Source organism: Montipora foliosa, chromosome 6 (assembly GCF_036669935.1).
Source record: "Montipora foliosa isolate CH-2021 chromosome 6, ASM3666993v2, whole genome shotgun sequence".
NCBI classification, from domain to species: Eukaryota; Metazoa; Cnidaria; class Anthozoa; order Scleractinia; family Acroporidae; genus Montipora; species Montipora foliosa.
The window spans coordinates 74183242-74204373 of NC_090874.1; the positions used below are offsets into that span (position 1 = coordinate 74183242).

The 21132-nt window shown below is 39.8% G+C and overlaps 2 protein-coding genes across 2 annotated transcripts; one reads left to right on the forward strand and one right to left on the reverse strand.

Annotated features, from left to right (window-relative positions):
* Window positions 1-456: 456 nt before the first annotated feature.
* Window positions 457-5635, reverse strand: LOC138008423 (CUB and peptidase domain-containing protein 1-like). The gene is made up of 4 exons (XM_068855767.1): window positions 5519-5635; window positions 3626-3673; window positions 2922-3147; window positions 457-1087 (listed from the first exon to the last, which is right to left on the reverse strand). The coding sequence occupies exons 1-4, from the start codon at window positions 5568-5570 to the stop codon at window positions 544-546; spliced, it is 870 nt and encodes a 289-aa protein (XP_068711868.1). The 5' UTR covers window positions 5571-5635; the 3' UTR covers window positions 457-543.
* Window positions 5636-8742: 3107 nt separating this feature from the next.
* Window positions 8743-20589, forward strand: LOC138006026 (EH domain-binding protein 1-like protein 1; the record flags this gene model as incomplete). The annotated part of the gene is made up of 10 exons (XM_068852183.1): window positions 8743-8849; window positions 10001-10058; window positions 11777-11872; window positions 13754-13938; window positions 16028-17769; window positions 18699-18782; window positions 19725-19856; window positions 20081-20177; window positions 20302-20375; window positions 20514-20589. Coding segments are annotated over exons 1-10 (2651 nt in total), but the record flags the coding sequence as incomplete, so codon positions are not given.
* Window positions 20590-21132: the final 543 nt, after the last annotated feature.

Genomic DNA, 21132 nt, shown 5'->3' on the forward strand with positions numbered 1-21132 from the left:
GATTGATACTTGTGATACAGCTTACAAACAGGGGAAGACAGTGTGAAGAGAGAAGTACATCGAAGAACCTCAATCCTCGCCAAATTAAAATGGGACATCATGCACAGCACTAATATTCTGACTTTTAGGTGTGATCCTTCCTCCCCAATGTTGAATTCACTGATTTAGAGGAGCCATCTCGCAAAACCAACATTGGGAGAGCAGACGACATCACTTGTGTACCAACTAATGTGACGAGGATTGCTGCTCGCTGGCGAGCCTAAAGAGGTTTGTTTTTTGGCATGCGCATTAAGGGAGGGTTGTTCAAAAATGTAGCCCCCATTTTAGAGAGCGTGTTTGGTGGTCTTGTTGATGCATTTTAGTCGTCGCTTAGTTCAAACTATTTATCGGTTTCTTGCAAATTTGTCCATAAGCCAATACAAAAAAATAAGCTGTAAATGAAACGAAACAAACGAGTTCTCGTGATTCAATTTATTCAGCCCCTGCTTTCAATCACATTACACTACGAATCTCAAGATTGCATCGTAGAATTGCATTGCCTTCTTAAGCTTGAATGATATCATCAATGAATTTCCTCAGATAACGCACTTTGGAGTACACCCCGTAAGAATTGGGTGCAGCGCATCCATTTCCAAAGCTTGTTGCACCCTCAAGGAAGTGCTTACCGCTGTACTGGCACACCAAAGGACCGCCACTGTCACCCTGGCAGGTGTCCATACCACCCTCCTTAAAACCAGCGCACAACATAGAGGAATGCATACTGCCGTAGGCCTTCTGACACTCCGACGGTGACACAAGAGGGACCGTGACTTCTTGCAGTTTATCAGGTTGACTCCCTCCGAAGCGAAGTGTTCCCCAACCGCTTATCAGGCACTGATTGGTCAGATCATCAAGCGGCAGATGATACTTGTCATCTCCAAGACACACTAGGCCCACCCCAGGCCCAAGGATGGCAGGACGGTCAAGCTTGATCAGTGCCATGTCATTCTCCATAGTACGGCTGCTGTAGTTCTCGTGTTTTACAATTTGTATGACGTTAAACTCTTGGGTTGTATCCTCCTTCACCTCTCTGCGATGAGCGCCCAGCCTGAGGATCAAATAACTTTGTAAGACAATTAAAGAAAAAATCTATTACTCACAGGCTGGATACCTAAAATTATTCATTTTTATTAAATGGCAAGAGCCCGTTGCCTCTATAACGAGCGCTGTGAATGGCTAAGTGCTAGGGCGTTATTCTACGGTAATGCTCGATTAAATTGGTGATCTTCATTTTACGTAGGTTGAATGTGCACTCTACCTAGTTTAAGCAGTTATCAACCCCCCAAAAAGGACTGAAAACACTTTTTCTTTCCCTTCATCTCTGTCTTACTCATCCCAGCACATGTTCTTAATGTTTCGTATCATCTTACCGGTTTCTGCATTCATACAGTTATCCATTAAGTCAACATAACAAGGGAACAAAGAACTGTACTATGTACTTACCGGTACTGGAGCTTGGAGCCTCCCTATTTATAGTCCCGTGTCTTCACTACAACACTAAAACTATGAACATGCTCAAGGCAACACAGTTCTTTTCATTGTTTACTTTTGTACAATAGGTCAAGTGATATCCATATATAATAACCAAAACTTATCCTAACCTGACCCAAATTTTTCTCTAGGCTTCATTTAAACACCAAAAAAAGTTTCTTCAATTCAGGTGAGAGCGTATTCAACCTAAGTAAAATTGGTTTTACCTATGAGAACGGATTTTTCCAACAACATCTACTATGTGAATCACCGCAAAAAGTGAAATCTTAATCCCACAGGACGAAGTATTGTGCAAAGGGTGGTATACAGTTTTATATCATTTCTGTCCCACTTTGGTAATAAATAAACTCAACCAGAATTTTTGAGTTGTTCATATGGTTGAAATGAATATCAACTACTTTGAATAGCTTTGATTCGATTCATGGTGCTCAACAGTTTGACCTGTTCAGCGGCTTCTTTGTGGGTTGATAGTCGATTAAGTCGATTTACCTGTCCTAAGATTTTGTCTTCATCAGTATGTCATACACATTTGCAATTTGCGCATATTCTTCATAAAAATCGGGAAAATCCTTGTCTGGATGGTACTTATTCCGTAAAATGAACATAAGTTCCAAAATGACTAGTTACGACACAAACAACTTGAAGGAAACCTCTGGCGTTATTGAAGTACGGTTTATTATTTTTGTTTTATTAATTTAATTTACTTATTAATTTTTTTTTTTTGGAGGGGGGGGGGAGGGGGGGAGGGGTGGAGAAGAAGCTTATGACCGACCTATCGTTCTGACAGATGATCAGTCCTAAAGCCCGCCGCACACGGTGAGGAAAGAGCTGAGCAAACTGCCTCGCGAGGTGGTTTGTTCAGTCGTTTCCTCACTTGTGCGGGGAAATTGTGGTGGGAAATTCGCCTCGCGAGGCCATGAAGATAAAATCAAACATGTTTGATATTTTTGCCCTCGCGAGGCAAATTCCTCGCCTGTTTGCGGCCATCGTGAGAATCGACCTGAGCTTGGTTTCATTCGTTTAATCAAGGATCCGATAAAAATACATGGCATTCTCACGTGACTTCAGTGGCGTCGGAATTTATTCCTCTTACGCCATCTTAAACCACTGAAGTCACGTGAGTATGCCATGCATTTTTATTGGATGCTTGATTGATAACTCACTACGGCCGCACACAGTGAGGAATTTCCCTCGCAAGGCAAAAAAAAAATCAAACATGTTTGGTTTTATCCTCACGGCCTCGCGAGGCGAATTTCTCACCACAATTTACAATTTCCCCGCACACCTGAGGAAACGGCTGAGCAAACCGCCTCACGAGGCAGTTTGCTGAGCTCTTTCCTCGCCGTGTGCAGCGGGCTTAAAGGGAAGTGTGTGGAAGCTTGTACACCAACCAGATTTTGAAGCTTCCGGTCGTCTCGCCCACGACGCAATGAGCTGCCGTCAGTACCCATTGAGGGTGGATCAACGAACCGCCGCAGAATTGTGCATAGTCGGTTCGCAACATAGCCTGCCACGGGATGCTGTTCTTTTCTGTTTCTTTGCCACCAACTATCCGTGCACCAGAAGTCGGACGAACACCACATGACGACGGAGGACTGGGCGGAGACGGGGGCGTTGCTTGAAACAATACAATACAGCACAATGTTTAGAGATAATTTGAATTCATGACGCTTTACAACATTGCGTTTCCTGATTTTACGTATTTATCTACTTTGTTTCCCACCAAACGAACACCTCAAAAAGGATTCAGAAAACACAATTTGGAAATAATGCCTTGGTTTTACAGGTTCTAGTAAGCAATACACGTTCGTCAGTTTAGCAAACTGGTTTACTACCCGTAAATTCGGAAACGAATAATTTTCTCTTATTTCTTTTTTGCCTAACCAAATCTACCTTGTATGAATTGTTTTTAAGCCATCCATTTTTCCTTTTGGGACTTTAAAATGGCTAGTTCCCAGCGAACGAAACATGCAAGGATCGAGGACAAATGAAGATATGCGACAAAAAACTTGTAAGCCAATCTCCCCAAATTTCTTACTTCCACTTATGGAGTATTCATATGTTTTCAATTTTGGCGTTCATTTCCTACACTTACGTGAGCCTGATCCATCCTCAAAAAAGTCTTCTTCCAGGACAGGAACTCCTTTAAAGAAAATAAACAGCAAAGTACATGGGGGCAACCAACGACCGAATGTCTCAAAATTTGTCTAAATTATCTAAAATGGTTTCCACAATGCTTTGGCCCCGTACACACGTATCCCGATATTTTTTAATCGGCAACTTTTAGTCGTTTTCCTTTGCGGATTCCTAACTTTTTGATCCGCTCTCCAGAGTGGAAAGTTTTGAATGCGCAAAGAATTTGGAATCGCGTGGAATGAGTCGAAGCCGAATATTTTTCAAATCTTTGCCGCGTAAATATTCAACATGGCCGCTGAACGAAATGCTATCGCTTGTCTTGTCGCAAACTCGCACTCCTGATAGGAAAGGAAAGAAAAGGAACGTTTATTTATGTGTGTAGTCTTCCAGCGCTGGAGCACTAAATTGGGAACACTTAAACTGAAATCAACAAATAAACGCAAATCAAATCAAATGTTGGTTTTTGAGGAGAGGGGAAAACCGGAGTACCCGGAGAAAACCTCTCGGAGCAGAGAAGAGAACAAACAAACTCAACCCAAATATGACGCCGAGTCTGGGAATCGAACTCAGGCCACATTGGTTGGAGGCGAGTGCACTCAGCACTGCGCCAGCCCCGTACCCTGCAGCCCTTCTAATGGCGCAAGCGTTGTTGACAATAGTCTCAAAGGAGTCCTGTGGCCCGTTTCTCGAAAGCGCCGAACTTTACGGGACATTTTCGGGTGTGACAATTTCCTTTCTCAAGAACGGAGAGGATTTAAGGCGTCAAAACTTCACAGTCATTTGCTTTTTGTTACCTTGAAAACGTGTTACAAGATCAGCTTTCCAAAACAAGCGGATAGCGGTTTCACAACTGGCTTTTCGGGACTTATTGGATAATAATAATAATAATAATAATAATAATAATAATAATAATAATAATAATAATAATAATAATAATAATAATAATAATAATAATAATAATAATAATAATAATAATAATAATATAATTTATATAGCATTTTACAAGTTTCAATGCTTTACAGAATTAAAAATAATAATAATGATACTCATTTATGTTTAAAAAAAAAATCCGGATAGGTGTGCACCGGCAAATTCGATTTCAATACTTTCCGTGTGGACGTGAATCTTTTTAATCCGCAGAGAAAATTTGCAGCTTCAAAATGGAAACGTGTGGACTGGGCCTCAGTGAATTTGTAGCTGCCCTTCAAAGTATTTATCTGTTTGGATGTTCTAGGGGAACATCAAGTCTGAAGAAATTTCTAGGTGGCTTTTTTGCCTCGTCCGAAAGTTCTAGCAATCATCGTGACAGGTCTGATCAAGAACTTCAACTGAATTACGTCGTAGTCGTTCTTTTTTCCAGAAAATTTTAGGGGACGTTTGCTTTAAATATGATTTTGAAACAGAGAAAGATAGCAAAAAATAAAGTTCTTCAATGTGGTTTCGAAATTTCTACGCACTCGTCAGAACTTTTCACTATTTTCCCGAAATTTCTAGGAAATGTGTTCAGAAAATGACCAAAAATGTCCAAAATGGTAGTGCGCCTCGAAAGTCTGAATTTGAATATTCGAAAATTCCAGCCAACCTTTATGGGCTTTTAGATGGGATTGTTTCTGTAACTTTTATCCGTTAACAGAGTCTAGAATGCGTTGCTCGTCAAACGTTTTATTTGAAGGTCTAAAAATTCTTAACTGATTGAATACTTTCAGAAAACTCTAATAACCGCGAAAGGAGACAGGAGTTAACTTTAGTTAGAAGTTTTGAAATCTGGAAAATATGAGAAGCTGCGCTTGACACAATACAGCACAAAGAACGGAAGACTTAGGCGTTACTGAGGCTTCATGTGATGACTGACCTTGAATCCTGACAAACGAAGTCGCAAGGATTAACACAACGAGGATCTTCATTTTCACAAGAGTTCTTTTCGTTTCTTCCCAAAGTTCGTTTATAGCTGTTTTCTTGATCACACATACTTTTAAAGCTCATGATCGATAAAACACATGTTTTCACAGATGCTCCAATGTATGATCTTCTAAGTAGGCCATTTTAAAGTAATTAAGGACTCATTCTATGCTTTGTTTGGTGTTAAAACTGTCATCAATGGTAAGAAAAGAATTATTGTTTGTTTTTACTTGACAAGTTGTTAAGAGAAGTTGTGTAGTGTTTGTTTTTTTCCCCACGAAGTTTAGCCTTGAGTTTGTCAAGATAATGGGAAGTATCGAAATGCAAATAGCATTGTAAACAACAATTAAAAATCGCATTGTACTATTAAGCTTAGGCGAAAATCGAAGGAAAATAATGTGAATGAGGAGGCAGGGCTCTTGCCTCGAAACCCGGCGATCCCGGGTTCAAGACCCACTCTGACCGCTCGTCGACTTTATTTCTTCTTTTAGTCCCTGGTTCAACCGGTTTGCCTCCGGCCAGTTGCCACGACGGGACGACCCATCCTAAAAGAAACAATTGGCGTTGGATAAAACAAAAAGTATTTAAAAACCTCCATTCCATTCTAGTTTCAGTCCACCAACAGCGAGAATACGCAAAAAAATATTTTTGATGGAATGGTAGTCTATTTGCCTTGTTGTGCTTAATTTTCATTGTTAATTCAACACAGTTTCTTCCCGTTTTTCGTAAGTTTGCACAATATTCTTTAAACCGCTAAATGGTATCATTAACTCTCAACAGTTCAGTAAACAAATATCACAGTTTGTTTGCCGTTGTTTTTGACCAAGACAAACCACTCTTTCTTCTTTGACAAACGAGTTTTAATTTGTTTTATCGCAATTGAGGTACGCCATGATCACGGTTTACGGAAACGAGAACAACCAGCAAACCCAAAGTTGTTCACCGAACCTCACTCCGTTGGTTTTATTCAAGTTAAGTCTGCTCAACGAGACGTGGGCTCATCGAGAAAGATTGAATCAAGCCATTGAAAGACGGAGTTTCTCGAGAGCCTTCGGTGTACTGTCTGCTGTGCAGACAAAAGGGAATATAAAGACCTTTAAAGGACACTCAATCTCAATACTTCGCTCGAAAGCAAACAAATTGAATGAAACAAAATAATTGCTTTTCTTTTCCAAATTGGAAGCTTTTGTCCAGTTATGATAAAAGGAAAAGAATTGTTGGTAGAGACAGAGTTAGAGAGGGGGGGAGGGAGGGGGAGGAGGAGGGGGGGGGGGGAGAGATAGACTGGATGTCCTTTTTTTCGAGCCTCATTCTTAAAAATATGAAACATCTGGATGAAATGCTTTAAAATACTTAATGATTCAGGATATGATGGAACCCAAAGTTCTTGGATCTGATGAATATATATATTGCATATAAGTGGCGTAGATAAGATTACTGATTTTCATTCAAGTACTTTTTGTATTGACTCCGACAATGAATTGCACATGCGTGATCTAAGTCTGTATCGCACTCATCTTCTTCTTGATAGCTGGCTCACAGGCGGCTGATGGTGTTGTGTTGTTTATCCCAGCGAAACGTGACGGGGCTGGTACAAAACCCAGGTCACAGGTCTCTGTTTTACCAATACAAAAACAACCCTAACCGCTTACTAATGCTAACATTAGGCCTAAAAACTATTGTTTAGTAGGCCTAAGGTTAGCTTTAATTAATGTTTAGGATTCTTTCCGTATTGGTAAAACTATGACCTGTGACATGTGTTTTGTACCTGCCGCACAACGCAACGCCATGTTGGAAGTGCGCGGGATAGGTCTGGGCCGGGTGAAGAAACGAGGGGGTGAGGGGAGGGAGGGAGAGGAAGAGGGAGAGACAAAGGAAGAGACAGAAAGTTGGTCCCATGTGGTTTAGGGGCCCCTCCCTCACTGACGAATATTCCCTTGTCCCAAGGTATGTTAACGTGGCATGCGTTCTGTGCCACTGGGAACGAAGTTAAACCATTTGATACTTTAGAGACAAATAGATGTTGTTTCTCCAATAAATTTGAATCCAGTTTTATATTAAAGTGAAAGCAAAACTTTGCCATAGATTTGTTGCGAGAAAATGGCTGTTTCTGAATGAATTACGGTAAAATCGCCTGAAGGTCATCTCACCCGAAGTGATGTCGCCGAAACCAGAGCAATGTTGTCCCGAAACTTAACGTCATTTCGCCCGAAACCCCGAGTTAGATCGCGCGACCCTTTATCCATGGCTTGATGTGAAACTAGCTTCTATTCTAGCAATCAAATTGTTGGGAAAAGTTAAAATTAAAATTATTGAAATAAAAGTTTGATCAAGGGTGTGATCGATTGACCATATTCCGGAATAGGAATAAATGGAATATAAGTTAGGAATCCTCCGTTTTCACGGACATTCAGTCTAAAACTGTCTAACATCTGCTAAAATGCTATTTTAAACATATTTTTATTATCCTTGCTGCTTCGAAAGACGCCAAACATACCGTTTTAATCATCACTCCACGTATTCTTATTCCGGAATAGCGTCAATCGAACGCGCCCTAAATAACAATTATTCCATGAGCCCGAGTTGGATATGAAGTGATAAAATAACCAACGAGCATGTAGCGCGAGTTGGTTATAATCACTTCATATCCAACAAGGGCGAATGGAATAATTGTTTTAGTAAATTCTCAAACCGGGTTTTGCCGCCGATTTTTATTTCCACAATTTTACAAAGCGTCCGGAAAGAGCATCTTGGCGCACTATTTTCCATATGACGTAAAATTTCGACTATTGCCTCATAGTCGGAGTTTTTTAGCCAATCAAAAAGCTAGAAATGCAATAGTCGGAGCTGAAAATTTACCAAAAATCAATAGACCTTGGTGGCTTGATTAGATTTCCTCTTGGACGAGAATCACTTACCAAGCGCCTTCTGACAAGCCAACGTCGAGGTAAAGAACCGACAACCTACTCGTGGTCTCGAGCTACATGACGACAAACTAAATTTCGGGTTCTGACTTTTCCGCGACTTGGCCGGATACCCTTTTGAATCTGTTCATATTTCTGAATGTGGAACTATGAGCGCGCGCAAATGTAGTTCGTAGAATTTATCATGGCAACGTGACATCACAATTGCAGTATTCATAGCAGATTGGATGTGAGAGTGAAACGCTGCGGCAAAATGGCTTCAGTAATTCATAAGTTAAAAGGAAAAGGAAATGTAGCTCGGGAGTTTCAGCTTTCATTTTCTGTGAATGCGCTAACCTTGGAGTGTCGCAAAAATGCCTGGTAAGCTAAAACAGTAAAGAATTGAAAAACATTTAGCTTTTTCCAAATTGCGCACATCACCTGCTGTTGAAATGAAAATCCCCAAACAGTTGGACTGGTCTCTTTCTCAGTGTGGGTTTGCCCCTTTAAAAACAAGGTTTGAACGCATGTTGAGGGGAAGGGGGGTTCCATATTTAGATGACATTCTTCTGCTATCATCCTCATATAAGCGCATATTGTGTTTGCTCAAGAGCCACGAGGCTGTGAGCCCACCTTTTATTTACAATAGCCCTTTTTACGATCATTTTTTTTTTCATTTGCATAACAATGTAATCTAACGCGTATGCAAAGCAATTTCGGATTAAAACTACAAAATAGACCAAAATTGCCTCACATACATGCTAGATTATAGTGTAATGCAAATGAGAAAAACTAACCGTGAAAAGTACTATTCCAAATCACTCCTGGCCTATTCCTATCCCTCTTGGCGCGCGAACTGACGGGAACGCTTTATTATTTCCCTTGTCACCTTTCGCATATCATCCAGGCCTCGAATGTTCAAAAAGTGGATAACCCTATCCAACGGGGCCCGGTTGTTCAAAAGCCGATTAGCGCTATTCCGAGATTAAGAATTAACCAAGGAGTTTATTCTCTACTCTCAAATGTTGTTCAACGCTGATATTCGGCAAAACTTTACAGTAAAAGAAGCCAATCTTGAAAAACAAAAATCAGCAAAAAGAAACTTTCACCAAAAAGTTGAAAACATGAAACAAAACTTTACGCTAATCCTTGATTAACTTAATCGGCTTTCGAACAACCGTGCCCGGATAAATAGCTATCTAGCGGAAAAACACTAGCAAAGCAAATTGAGTTATCCAGTGGATAGTGATTTATCCAATAGATTTCTGGCAAATGAGGCCTGGGGTCTCCCAAACCAATCTATCCCAGTTTCCTTTACACTGTAAGTGAAAAAGTGTACCAGGTACTTGGGCACGAAAAGAAAATCAAATATAGCGGACCATCCTTAGTGTTTCAGAAAACGTCGTTGGAATTTTAATGCAAAATTGGATCAAAGTACATATTAAGGTATTTAAATAAATTATAACGCTCAGCACAATCACTCTGTCGGGCTCCCTTCTTTAAAAAAGCTTATAAAAAGTCTTCTTTGGCAGGCACCCAGAAAAATTGGTGATTGTTTGGAACAAAGATGACAAAAATTGCCGCACTAAGGTATGTTTTTTCGTTCCTTTTTTTCACTTCTTGTTCCTGAACGAGTCTTTTAGTAGCTCAAAATTAGGGACTGTAGTGGGAGTTATCTACCCATATCAGGCCATATGAATTCAAATTATTGATAAGCTTAAGTTTGTTTTTGACGTGAATAAAGAAACCTACAACGTAGCAGGTAAGCTCAATTGTGACAACCTGGTACAGGCTTGTAAACCTGGCCCCTTGTTTGGCTACACAATAAAGTTTGTTTTCGTGCATTGAAACGCTCTGCAAAACTACAAACTACATTCATGTTCTTTTTCTCAATTAAAATTACAAGTGAACAGTTCTATTTATTCGTAGTTTTTTCTTGCATTATGCACACACTGTGGGACAATACAGTATGGTGTCCTTGGTCCGCGACTTTTCCGAACATGATGTTATATTTCCTCGTTAACTAAAATACCACCAAAAACAAATTTGTCAGATGATTTCTTGATTATTCTTCTTTCACATGAGCAAATTTCGGCTTTCCTAATAGAGCGGTTTTCAATTGAGTGTCGAAAGTAATAAGCGGATTGCATTGGTTTTGTATTACTTCACTCAGTGATTGGTTCAAAGTTCTCGCGTCACTTTTTCAACCAATCAGAAGTGAAACCAAAACCAATCGTGGCTCGCGCGTAAACATTTTCCCGCGCTTTGTGTCGGCTACATGAAATTACTTCGAGTTTTGATTGGTTTACTGGATTGTCTCCGTCCTTTTTGATTGGCCAGTTAAGGTAATTACTTTGGTTTTTGTTTTACGATACTCAATTGAAACTCGCTCTATCGGTGATTGTGTGTTAATTTGTCTTTCTAGAAAGTCTTTGCTTTTGCGGCTGTGTAAATATAAAACCCAACGGGAACACGTGTCTATTTGCAAAACAGATTTTCTACAGAGTTTTACCTTCGATAAATGGAAAAAGGTCTTTGTCTTAACTGAATATTTTCAAAATCTTCCTTATACATGTTTAAGAAAGGGTTACCTTCTTTTGTATGTCTAGGATACCTCTACGGTCATATAATGAAACGGGAGCTTGTGTTGGGAGACGGTCAACTGAAAATAAAAGCAGATTCTATACTCACAACGACATCCAATACGACTATAGCTGAGATGTATCAAGGATAATAAAGAATAAATAAACTTTCATGTTCGCACAGAAATTATCGGGTTTCACAGTATTTTTTTTTTTTTGGGCTGCTTACATGATTCGCGGACCAAGGACCAAATTCGCGGACGAAGGGCTCGCGATTATGTTCACATTTTTTCGAATTACAAGAGAAACATTTCAGTTTGGAACTTGCCAATTTTAATATAAACGCAAGAAACGAAAAGGCTATCTTCAGGGAAAATTTAAAGTTCGTGGCGTTTTGATTCAAGTAAGATGTTCAAGATTATCCTTTTTTCTCGCGGACCACGGACACCATACTGTAGCTATTCATAAGGCTTTTTGTTAAAATGTCAAAATTGGAATTTTTCTCGTTATATAACCTCTAAGAAAGCTCAGTACCAGTAGTTGCAGAAGGAGAACTGCATTCATCTTTGCGGGCAGGTTACTACACTTACCAATATAAAGCTTCCTTCATTTTGCAAATTTTGCAAATAATATATCCTGTCATGTTCTGTTATTCTGCACATGCAGATTTAATTGGATGTTTGCCGGAGAGTAATAAATGTATTTTACATGACTGTTTCTTCGTAGCCCGTCCCTTGGCAGCCTGGATGCAACAATCCCGTTCGTGGAATTCATGTTTGGCCAGAGCCAGATCCAGTTACCCTTAAAACAACTATGTACAAGGTAAGTTTGAAGATCCAATTTCATGCCGATAGGAACACTGTTCTTAACCCATAGACTCCTCATGTGCCCTAGGACGCCCCATGCCCTCAGGAATACCTTAAATATTCTGGCGTTTAGACAGAATGATATCTGTGAAGTCTCACTCCCAGAGGTAAAATGGGTTAAGTTTCTTGGAGTGTAGATAACGTTGACTTTCACTCTACAAAACGAGAACTGTGATTGGTTGATTCTTGGTCACGTGCCCCTGATCAAACTCAAATGTATCCCGACTAGGATACAATTCCGCAGTTGTTGCCCGCTCTGGAAGTTTTGCTGCGATTGTTGAAGGAAAAGTTAAATATATATAAAACAAAGCACTTAATGTATGGTCCCTCGGAAAACTATAGTTAGGTATGTTTTTCTGATCCTGATCCTATGGAGTCCTGATCAATGCTTCCCTCGGCTTCGTCTCGGGAAACGTTGGGACAGGACTCTCGGGAAAACAAAACTAACTGTTTCCCTCGAGACCATACATTAAGTGTATATTATTTGCTCGTTAATAATCAAGTTGTTTGTTGAAGTTTCTTCTTGTCAATGGGGAAGGGGGGGTGGGGGGTGGGGCGTTTGAGGTGTGAATGGGTGTGAATTCAGTCAAAACCCATATCCGCCACTAACCTATTGACTCCTTAGAGTGACACTTAATAGATTTTACTCTACCTAACGCCAGACGATTTGACTCGGCAATGGGAGGTGTCCTACCTAGGGCGTTTGAAGTGTGAATGGGTTAAAATTAATTTGAAGTTGTAGTTGGAGTTGTTCCTTTGCAGAGGAAAAATCTTGAAAGTTGAGAATGTAATTATCTAAATAATGGCAAATGAATTAAATTTTCACATGGTTTGGGCTAACTCTGATTCAACGAATAATGAATGTAACTGACAAAGTTGGATTCAAACCCGGGGAGGGGGGGGGGACTCCCATATGAAACAGACGGGGATGCTCGTCGTCTCGCTTAGGGGTGTAAATTTTGGATTTTGGTCTCGCTTAAGGTGTTCCGGGCAAAGCGCCAATATTTTAAGCCGTCAAGGTCTCGTTTAAGGTTCCGCAAAGAAACACAGAATTACGCGAAGAGAAACAGAAATCAATTTTTCTTTTTAATTTGTTTTTAGGGGTCAAAACTTCCTTAAGGTACGCCCAGACTAGTCTCCTTTACGGGTCACAAAAGCTTGAGCCACGCCCAGATGGTCTCCTTTAGGGGTTAAATTCAAAATTTCCGACGAGCTTTCCCGTCTGTTCCATATGGGAGTCCCCCCCCCCCATGGAGGATTCAAGACTCAACGCCTTGTCACTCACTTCATCAAGGGTGATCTTCAAAATATATTTAACCCATTGACTCCTGGGAGTGAGACTTAACAGATTTTACTCAGTCTAACCCCAGACAATTTTACTCAATTGGGGCATCCTGGTGCGTTTGAGGTGCCAATGGGTTAATCCCCAAGGTCATATCTAGTGTAATTTAGGATTGGAAAGTTTCATTTGGTACCATACTCCAATAGCGTTAATGTAATGAGGGTGAGACTAGTTTCCTAGAAACGGTGAGTGATCCTGAGACTATAACCTTTAACAATTTCCTAACACATGGCCCGCACATGGTAAGCTAATATTCTCAATTTGTGCTACCTTTCAAAGTCCTATGCAATTACCAGATGACTTTGTTTAATGCAGATCACAAATGTTATTGTGCTTATAGAACCCTCAGAGAGAGGGAACATATCAAGACTGTCAATGGCAGATACAAATAAAAGATGTAAGTTTACCAAATTTGAAACTGATTACTGGACAAGTATTTTTTGGTTCATCACTACTGAAATAATCAGGTTTGTTTGTTTTCTGTCGTCATTTCAGGAGACCAAAAAAGGACAAAGAAAAGTCATTGCAACTGGGTCCTTTGACCTGGACAATTACATTACAAGTGACGAAGAACACAGCTTTGAAATCACTGTTACTCTTATTTCATCAAATAAGAACATCTTGACAGGCTCCATTGAATTCCAGCTCACGTCTGTGATGCTAGAAGATGGAGTCCCATAGTAAGTATTCACTAAAATATTTGTTATATTGATGATCATGATGATGATGACCAGTAAGAGAGTGACACTGACAATATGTTTATGGGAGTACTCTGCCATTCTTTATTGAACTGAACATCCGCTGTATTTGTGAAGAGAACCCCCAAAACACATGGTATTGTGGGCCAGGCCAGGCCCAGGAGAAAATTGTCAGTTGAAAACGTGTAACCACATTTCATTTCATTTTATTTTTTATTTTCATAATATGCCTCTCAACTTCATTTTTAACAAAAGGACATAACCTCTTACTAACGGAATGGTAGTGCCGCACTGGGCAATATAGGCCCGAGGTCCTGGTGGTATGGACTGGGCGCAGAAAGGTCCGTACCAAAACGACCATGGGTCAATATTCCCCAGTACGGTTCCAAGAAACTGAGGTTAGTAAGTTTTAGTTAAGTAAGTGTTGTTAGTAAGCTTCTCTGTTTGGTGAATGTTAATAATCTTCGTCTTCCATCAGCAAACTTTGACCTTTCAGATGTCAAACTAAATTCCGCTTCCTATTATAATTATACTGTTGTGATGAAGAAATCCGCTTTTTCAAAACCTTTTGTGTTTCACTCAACTTGAATTTCCCGGGAGAGAGGAAAAAATATGGAAACACACCGTTTCCATGGTTATGGTCCTGACTGAAACCAGCCAACCGGAGTGCTCCATTTAGCCTGAGAATTGCACGCTTAATGATGTAATAATTATTTTTCATCTACCATTATTTTAAAAACTCAAAACCAGATTACATTGTACATGCTTCGACGATAAATGGCATAATAATTTCAATTTTAAACAGATAAATCTTCTACATCCATTTTACCTTCATCATTAATTAACCCATTGACCCCTGGGAGTGAAACTTAACAGATTTTACTGTGTCTCAGGAGCCCGAGGAGTCAATGGGTTAAACATTAGTAGTAGGTACCGTATTCACTCGAATAGACGCCGCGGCGGTTAATATTTCATTTTTCGCGATCCAGCTGCGGCGTTTATTCGTGGGCGGCGTTTATTCAAAAATCAGTTTATTCAGCAAGGTAATTGCTAAATATCGTACTGCATATGGTAACAAATGAATGAAGGGGTAGTTTCTAAAGAAACTGTGGTGCTGCGTCGGTGGGGAAGTAGTATACAAAAATTTGGTTTTATCAACGGAGTTGATAATGTAAATTTAATCTGGAACAAAAATTCATCTTTCAAATCGGCACCCTTAATCCTCACGGTATTAACGAACGCTTTTCATTTAACTAATATATTCCTATTTTTCACGTTGCCATGTTACCACCAATAGCGTAGCTCCTACTCTACTATAAAAACTACACGTAACCCATAATCCCTCGATTCGCTCTGACGAAGGGCTAACGCTCGAAACGTCAGCTTTTAGAATCTCTGTACGGTGGCCAATTTACATTATCAACTCCGTTGATAAAATCAAATTTTTGTATATATATGGTAACAGTTTTTACTAGGTAACAGTAACAAACTTTGTGCACGAGTCACTGGAAAGAGAAAGAGAGAAGTCGGCCGTGTAGTATCAGCGAAGTTCTCTGCATTAACAGCAGAATTACGCGTTGCAAAAATTCTTGAAAGAGAACTTAACACAAGAGCAAAAAAGTACAGTCAATTTGAACTAAAAAATGTTCTAAAAGAAAATAAATCTCCATTGCTGGTTTAAACTTGAAATAGACTTTTCTTTAATAATTATTATAAGTCATTATTTCCTCAAAAAACGCCGCTCCGTAGACGTCGGCGGCGTCTGTTCGGGGGCGGCGTCTATTAATAGTTTGTTAGTCAGTTGTTCGAAGGGCGGATACGCCATCCACTGGATAAATCACTATCCACTGGATAACTCAATTGGTTTTGCTAATGTTTATCCGCTGGATAGTGATTTATCCGGTGGGTAGTGTTTTCATGCACCTTTTGAACAACCGAGGCCAGATTTCTTAATTTAAAACAAAGCATTTTGCATGGTTTTTGTCTTTTCTTTCATTTTTTGTTTAAAAATTAAGGTTTTATTTACCTCAATTTGTTTGTCTCATGCATTTTAACGTGCTTCTCATTTCAGTCGCAGTAAAGAGGAAGAACTGAAAGAATACTTGAGGGAAGCTATAAAATCTTCCTCGTATGTGAAAAATGTCAGCAAACAAAATAAAGTTGGCCGTGGAAAGGCTTCCCCTGAAAGTAGCAAGCTTGGTTCTTCGGAGGAAATTTCCAAGCCACAGAAAAATAATTTGCAGGGTGCAGGAGCCATTAAGCCAACAGTTACTAATAGTTCAACCAACAGTGGCAAGAATGTTGCCCGCCAGAGTGAATCTCATGAGAGGAAGGCTTGTGCACCAGCAAGTAGACTATTGGAACACAGAGCTCAGCCACATGAAAGGAAGAGGGCAGCTTACGAGACCAGGAATAATGGTGGACCGAAAAAGCCGCAGAGGAAGCGCGCTCCACCACCACCAATCCCACCTAGGCCAGAGCGACTTGCACCAAGGAATCTGTCGCAAGTGGCACCTGTGCCAGGCAATAAGAAGAAGAATTCTGTTGAAATGAAGAACTCACCAGCACAGAGGGGTGAGGAACAGCAACCCAAAGGCAGTGATACCAGTCCTTGTTCAATAAGAAGGAAGGGGAAGAGGAAACCCAAGAACAACTACCCAGATGAACTCAACCCTTTTGCAGAAAGCTCTCCTGTAGAAGAACAATTAAAAAAAGTATCTTCTGAAGATGTGTCAAATGGCGAGGAAACTCCCTTGCCAGACACAGCAAGGGCTGATGTCAAAGAGGACGCTTTGCCACACAAACATAAAAGAAAAACCCGTAGAGGGGGAAGAAAAAACAGGAAGAAGTACCCTAAGGAACTAAACCCTTTTGAGAGAAGTTCAGTGGAGGACCTGTCAAGTTTGTCTCCAGAAGAGGCTGTTGGTAAAGAACCTTCTTTGGAAGATGCATCTGTAACTGTTAAAAAAGGAAAGTCTTTGCTTCCCAAGAATAAGGAGACACAGAAAAATGATTATCCAAAAATGTTAAACCCATTTTGTGACAGCGCTAGCTCTGATTATGAAGAAGTTAGCTCTTGCAAGACAACTTATATGGAAAATGCTTGCAGTGCTTCTTCAAAACTGGACAGCAAGGAAAGGGGTTTGTGTCTTGAAGTCTCTTCTGTAGGACCACACTGTAACAAAGAACAAGAACCCAATATTGCAAAAGGAATTAAACCAAATGGTGTGGACACTTGTAAAAGTGAAAAAACCAGGAAGGAGGAAGATAACATCAAGGATGAAAATGCTGAGTTAAAGGAGGCAAAAAGATCAGATGAAGAAGAAACCGAAGTGCAAGAAAGCAATGCAGAAAATGGAATTGAACCATGTGATACGGACCTCTGTAAATGTGAAGAAACTTGGAAGAAGGAAGATAACATGAAGGATGAAAATGCTGCAGTAAAGGAAGCAAAAACATCAGATGAAGAAGAAACAGATACCAAAGATGTGACTGATTATTCATCACAAATGAAACCTGAAGGGGCTGGCCACCTCCTTGGTGCTGAAGCTGTTGATGCCACTGTTAAAGGACGTTTAGTGGTTGATAAACGCCCTGTAAGATCCGAGACAGTTTCTCTTGAACACGAGAAAGTTATGGCTAACCCAGAAGAACAAACTTTGAAGGCTGATGCAAAGCAAACAAGCTTCGACAAAGATTTGTGCTGTGAGGAAGCTGAATGTGTTGTCAATTCTGGTGAAGGTACTTCTGGAGCATCTGCTGAATCCCAAGACATTGAGAGAGAGCAGCAACCCATCTCACATCTTGACAAAGGTGAGAAAGCTATGAACTGCAATGGATTTGGAACTTATGTTGTTGGTTAAGAACATTCCAAAAGATGGGCCAAGTGATCACCTTTAACGGGATTAACAACTTTACGCAATGTAAGCTTGTGAGTGAGTGAAGACTAACCATGTTAGTGAGACTTAATCAGGGCTTCTTGGGAAATGGTACTTTATACACTCTTCTGATTGGCTTTGTTCACTTTTAAAATTGACTAGTATGTGATTCACATAAGAGCAGAATGTTCGTAATAAAAATGGCTTCATTCACACTACGCAGTAAGAAATTAGTTATATCAGCACAATAACCTTATTCCGTTCAGACAGTAAAATCTCGTTGACTATCTTTCTCGACAGAAGGAAACTGTCAGTTTGAGATTGGTTCCCTCCAGTCAAGTCTAATGCAGTTGTGAGGTGCTTGACTCATTGATTCCTGGGAGTGAGACTTAACAGATTTTACTCTGTCTAATGCCAGACAATTTTGCTTGTCCACTGGGGGCATCCTAAGACGTTTGAGGTGTCAATGGGGGAAGTAATTAAATTAAGCAGCTAAAAACTATCCCCCTCCACCAACACCAACATTTCCCCCTTTGGGAGTGAGACAGATTTCACTTTGGAGCTCTCTAATGCCAGACGATTTTACTCGTCAACTGGGGGCTTCCTAGGGCATTTGAGGTGTCAATGAAAATAGAAAACTTAATCACAACCTTCAAAATAAAAATTGAGCCATTTCATACCGCACCTCTTATTAGAAGGTCAAACACCTTTGCATTTTTTTGTCCCAATGAGACTCCAGGATTCACCTAATTAAGCAACCAATTGCAAGTTATGTAGAATATGAACCTGAGAAATGATTTTCTAAAGCATCCTGGATCATTAAAAAAAAGTTGACCTGTAGATTTCTCCTTTTCTTTCCCAAAGCTGCCAGTTTGATGAGAAAATTGCCACCAAAGCCTCCTCGACAAAACGTGCGTAGAAAGAGGGCTGCCATCACAAGTAGCAAATGTGAGTTGAACTTGGATATTATCGTTCATAACATCCTAACAACCAAGAGGACCTGTAGCTTTCATTTGAATGTTAATTGACACTGAAGAAATTCATCCACAGACGTACATGTAGATGTAAATGTTAAAACAATCAAACATAGTTTCAGGCTTCTGGACTTGAAATTAATGCAACTTAAAAAGTTACGATTCAAGACCTGAAGTTTTGAAATGCCTGTCTCGAGAGTGTCTTCCCCAGGGGAAGAAGGCATGAATGTCAAACAATTGGGTCTTGAATTGTAACTTTTCAAGCTGGAGTTGCATGAAACTGTGTTGATTGTTCACCAGGTTACTTTGTGAATGGTTATGTGAACTGTAATCTACCTCATGTTAGAACAAGCTCAGTAGCTTTTATTTCAAGGGTGGTAGGAAAGGAAAGGAATTTAAGAAATTAGGAACTTAACTTTAAGTGCCTAGTCGTTCTAGCACTGGAGCGGTAATTGGGGACCCTGTAATCTGCAATTAACAATTAACGCAAATCCCGTCAAATGTTGTTTTATTGAGGAGAGGGGAAAACCGGAGTACCCAGAGAAAAATCTCTTGGTGCAGAGTAAAGAACCAACAAACTCAACCCGCATATGACGTCGAGTCTGGGAATCGAACCCGGGATACATTGGTGAGAGGAGATTGCTCTTACCACTGCGCCATCCCTGCACCCCACAGACAGTTCAGGAGATGCATTGTAACTCGCCGACTTAACAGTTTAAATCACCATGTATAGCATTATAAACAGCACCACTCTGGAAAATACAGCACAATAGCTTTGCACTTTTCTGAAGTCAGTTTTGATCAAGCTTGGTTACAATATTATATTACTCGCAAAAAGCTACTGTTAGGCGACAGAAGTTGCGATTGATAGTATTTTAAATTTCTCCTGATTTATTGTGGCGCTATTTCTCAACAGTGTTCAAAAGCCGTTTGGAGATCTCAGCTTATGTTGCAGAAGAAAAGTTCACCCTGGATCAAGAAATTGATTCCTTGGGTAATGCCATTTTCACAGTCGAGAAAGAGTTACACGATGCAATGAAATTTGCAGGTCAGTGAAGTGTAGATACATAATATGACATTTATTATTTTTTTCTGATGTATTTTCATTGGCTAAAGAGTTGCTGAGTGCTGTCGTGATCAAGACAAATCAAATTGTTATAGGCCCCCGCTTTATTATTTTTCATTTGTTATCGGTTCAGATAATTTTAAAAAGACATTCGGAAAGTACTGCTCAATCTGGTAATCCTTACCACATTACAATTGCTTTTTTAGAATGTCAGGAGGAATGCATTGGCTTGAAACAAGACTGGCTCAGTTTGAATAAGTACCTGGATCAGCTTAATGCAAGGAAACAAAACCTTGAAATTCTGTAAGTTCTGTTAAAAAAGAAAAAAAACTTGCAAATGATAACTAAAATGACTTACTGGTTAATGGAGGAATAACATTAGTTCTATATCCATACCTCTTTGACAATGATTCCTTCGTAATTTTAGTGAGCTGTCTGATAATGTTGAACAAATTGTTGACATGCTGAAGGCAGAGCTACGATTGCTGTTTGAGATGGAAGGTGAGTGGAGTGAGTTATTAAATCTCTTACCTTGCTCCAAATCTTGGCAGATAAAGCAATTAAGCTGAAGACTGAAGCATCACTAGCCTTGGCTCTACAATTAGTTTACATGATTTGTATTGTTTTGTTTGTTTTTAGACTGGCGTAAATGTGATCGTCAGAAAGCTCAAGAGGCCAATCTTCTCAGCCTTGTGCTCTCCCTTGATACCAAGAGGCGAGTGAACTATTGAACTGATAAGGTTGGTGTCAAACTTATGAAATCATAGAAGACATAAGAACTCAGTCCCCTTGAAGGCACAATTTCAACAAAAAGGACAAACATTAAGTAGCTGATTTTGAAATCCAAACTGGCAGAGGAGTTCAAGCCAGTTTGCTACGTTTAATAATATTATTTTCAAGTTCAGCAGAGGACAATTTGTCAGGCCTAATACTACCTACCTAGCTGACAAATCTTAGTCCCAGCACAAAGTCAGAGTTCTTTTGTCAAAACCACTTATCATACTCTGTCTTAAAGAACTAAAAGCACTTCGAGTTTGAAATGTTGTGAAACCTACTTACAGACTTTGCAAACCTGGTTTTTTCCATACCAAACACTTTTCATCTTATGTTGACGAAAACAATTTCATAAAGATCAGAAGCATCATAAAAAGAGAAAATTAAAAACAATGCTAGGATTATCATAACAGACATTACTGCTGCATGCAGATTGCACCTTAAGAGTGCAGTTGTAGTGACCCTTCCATAATTACGGGCCTTT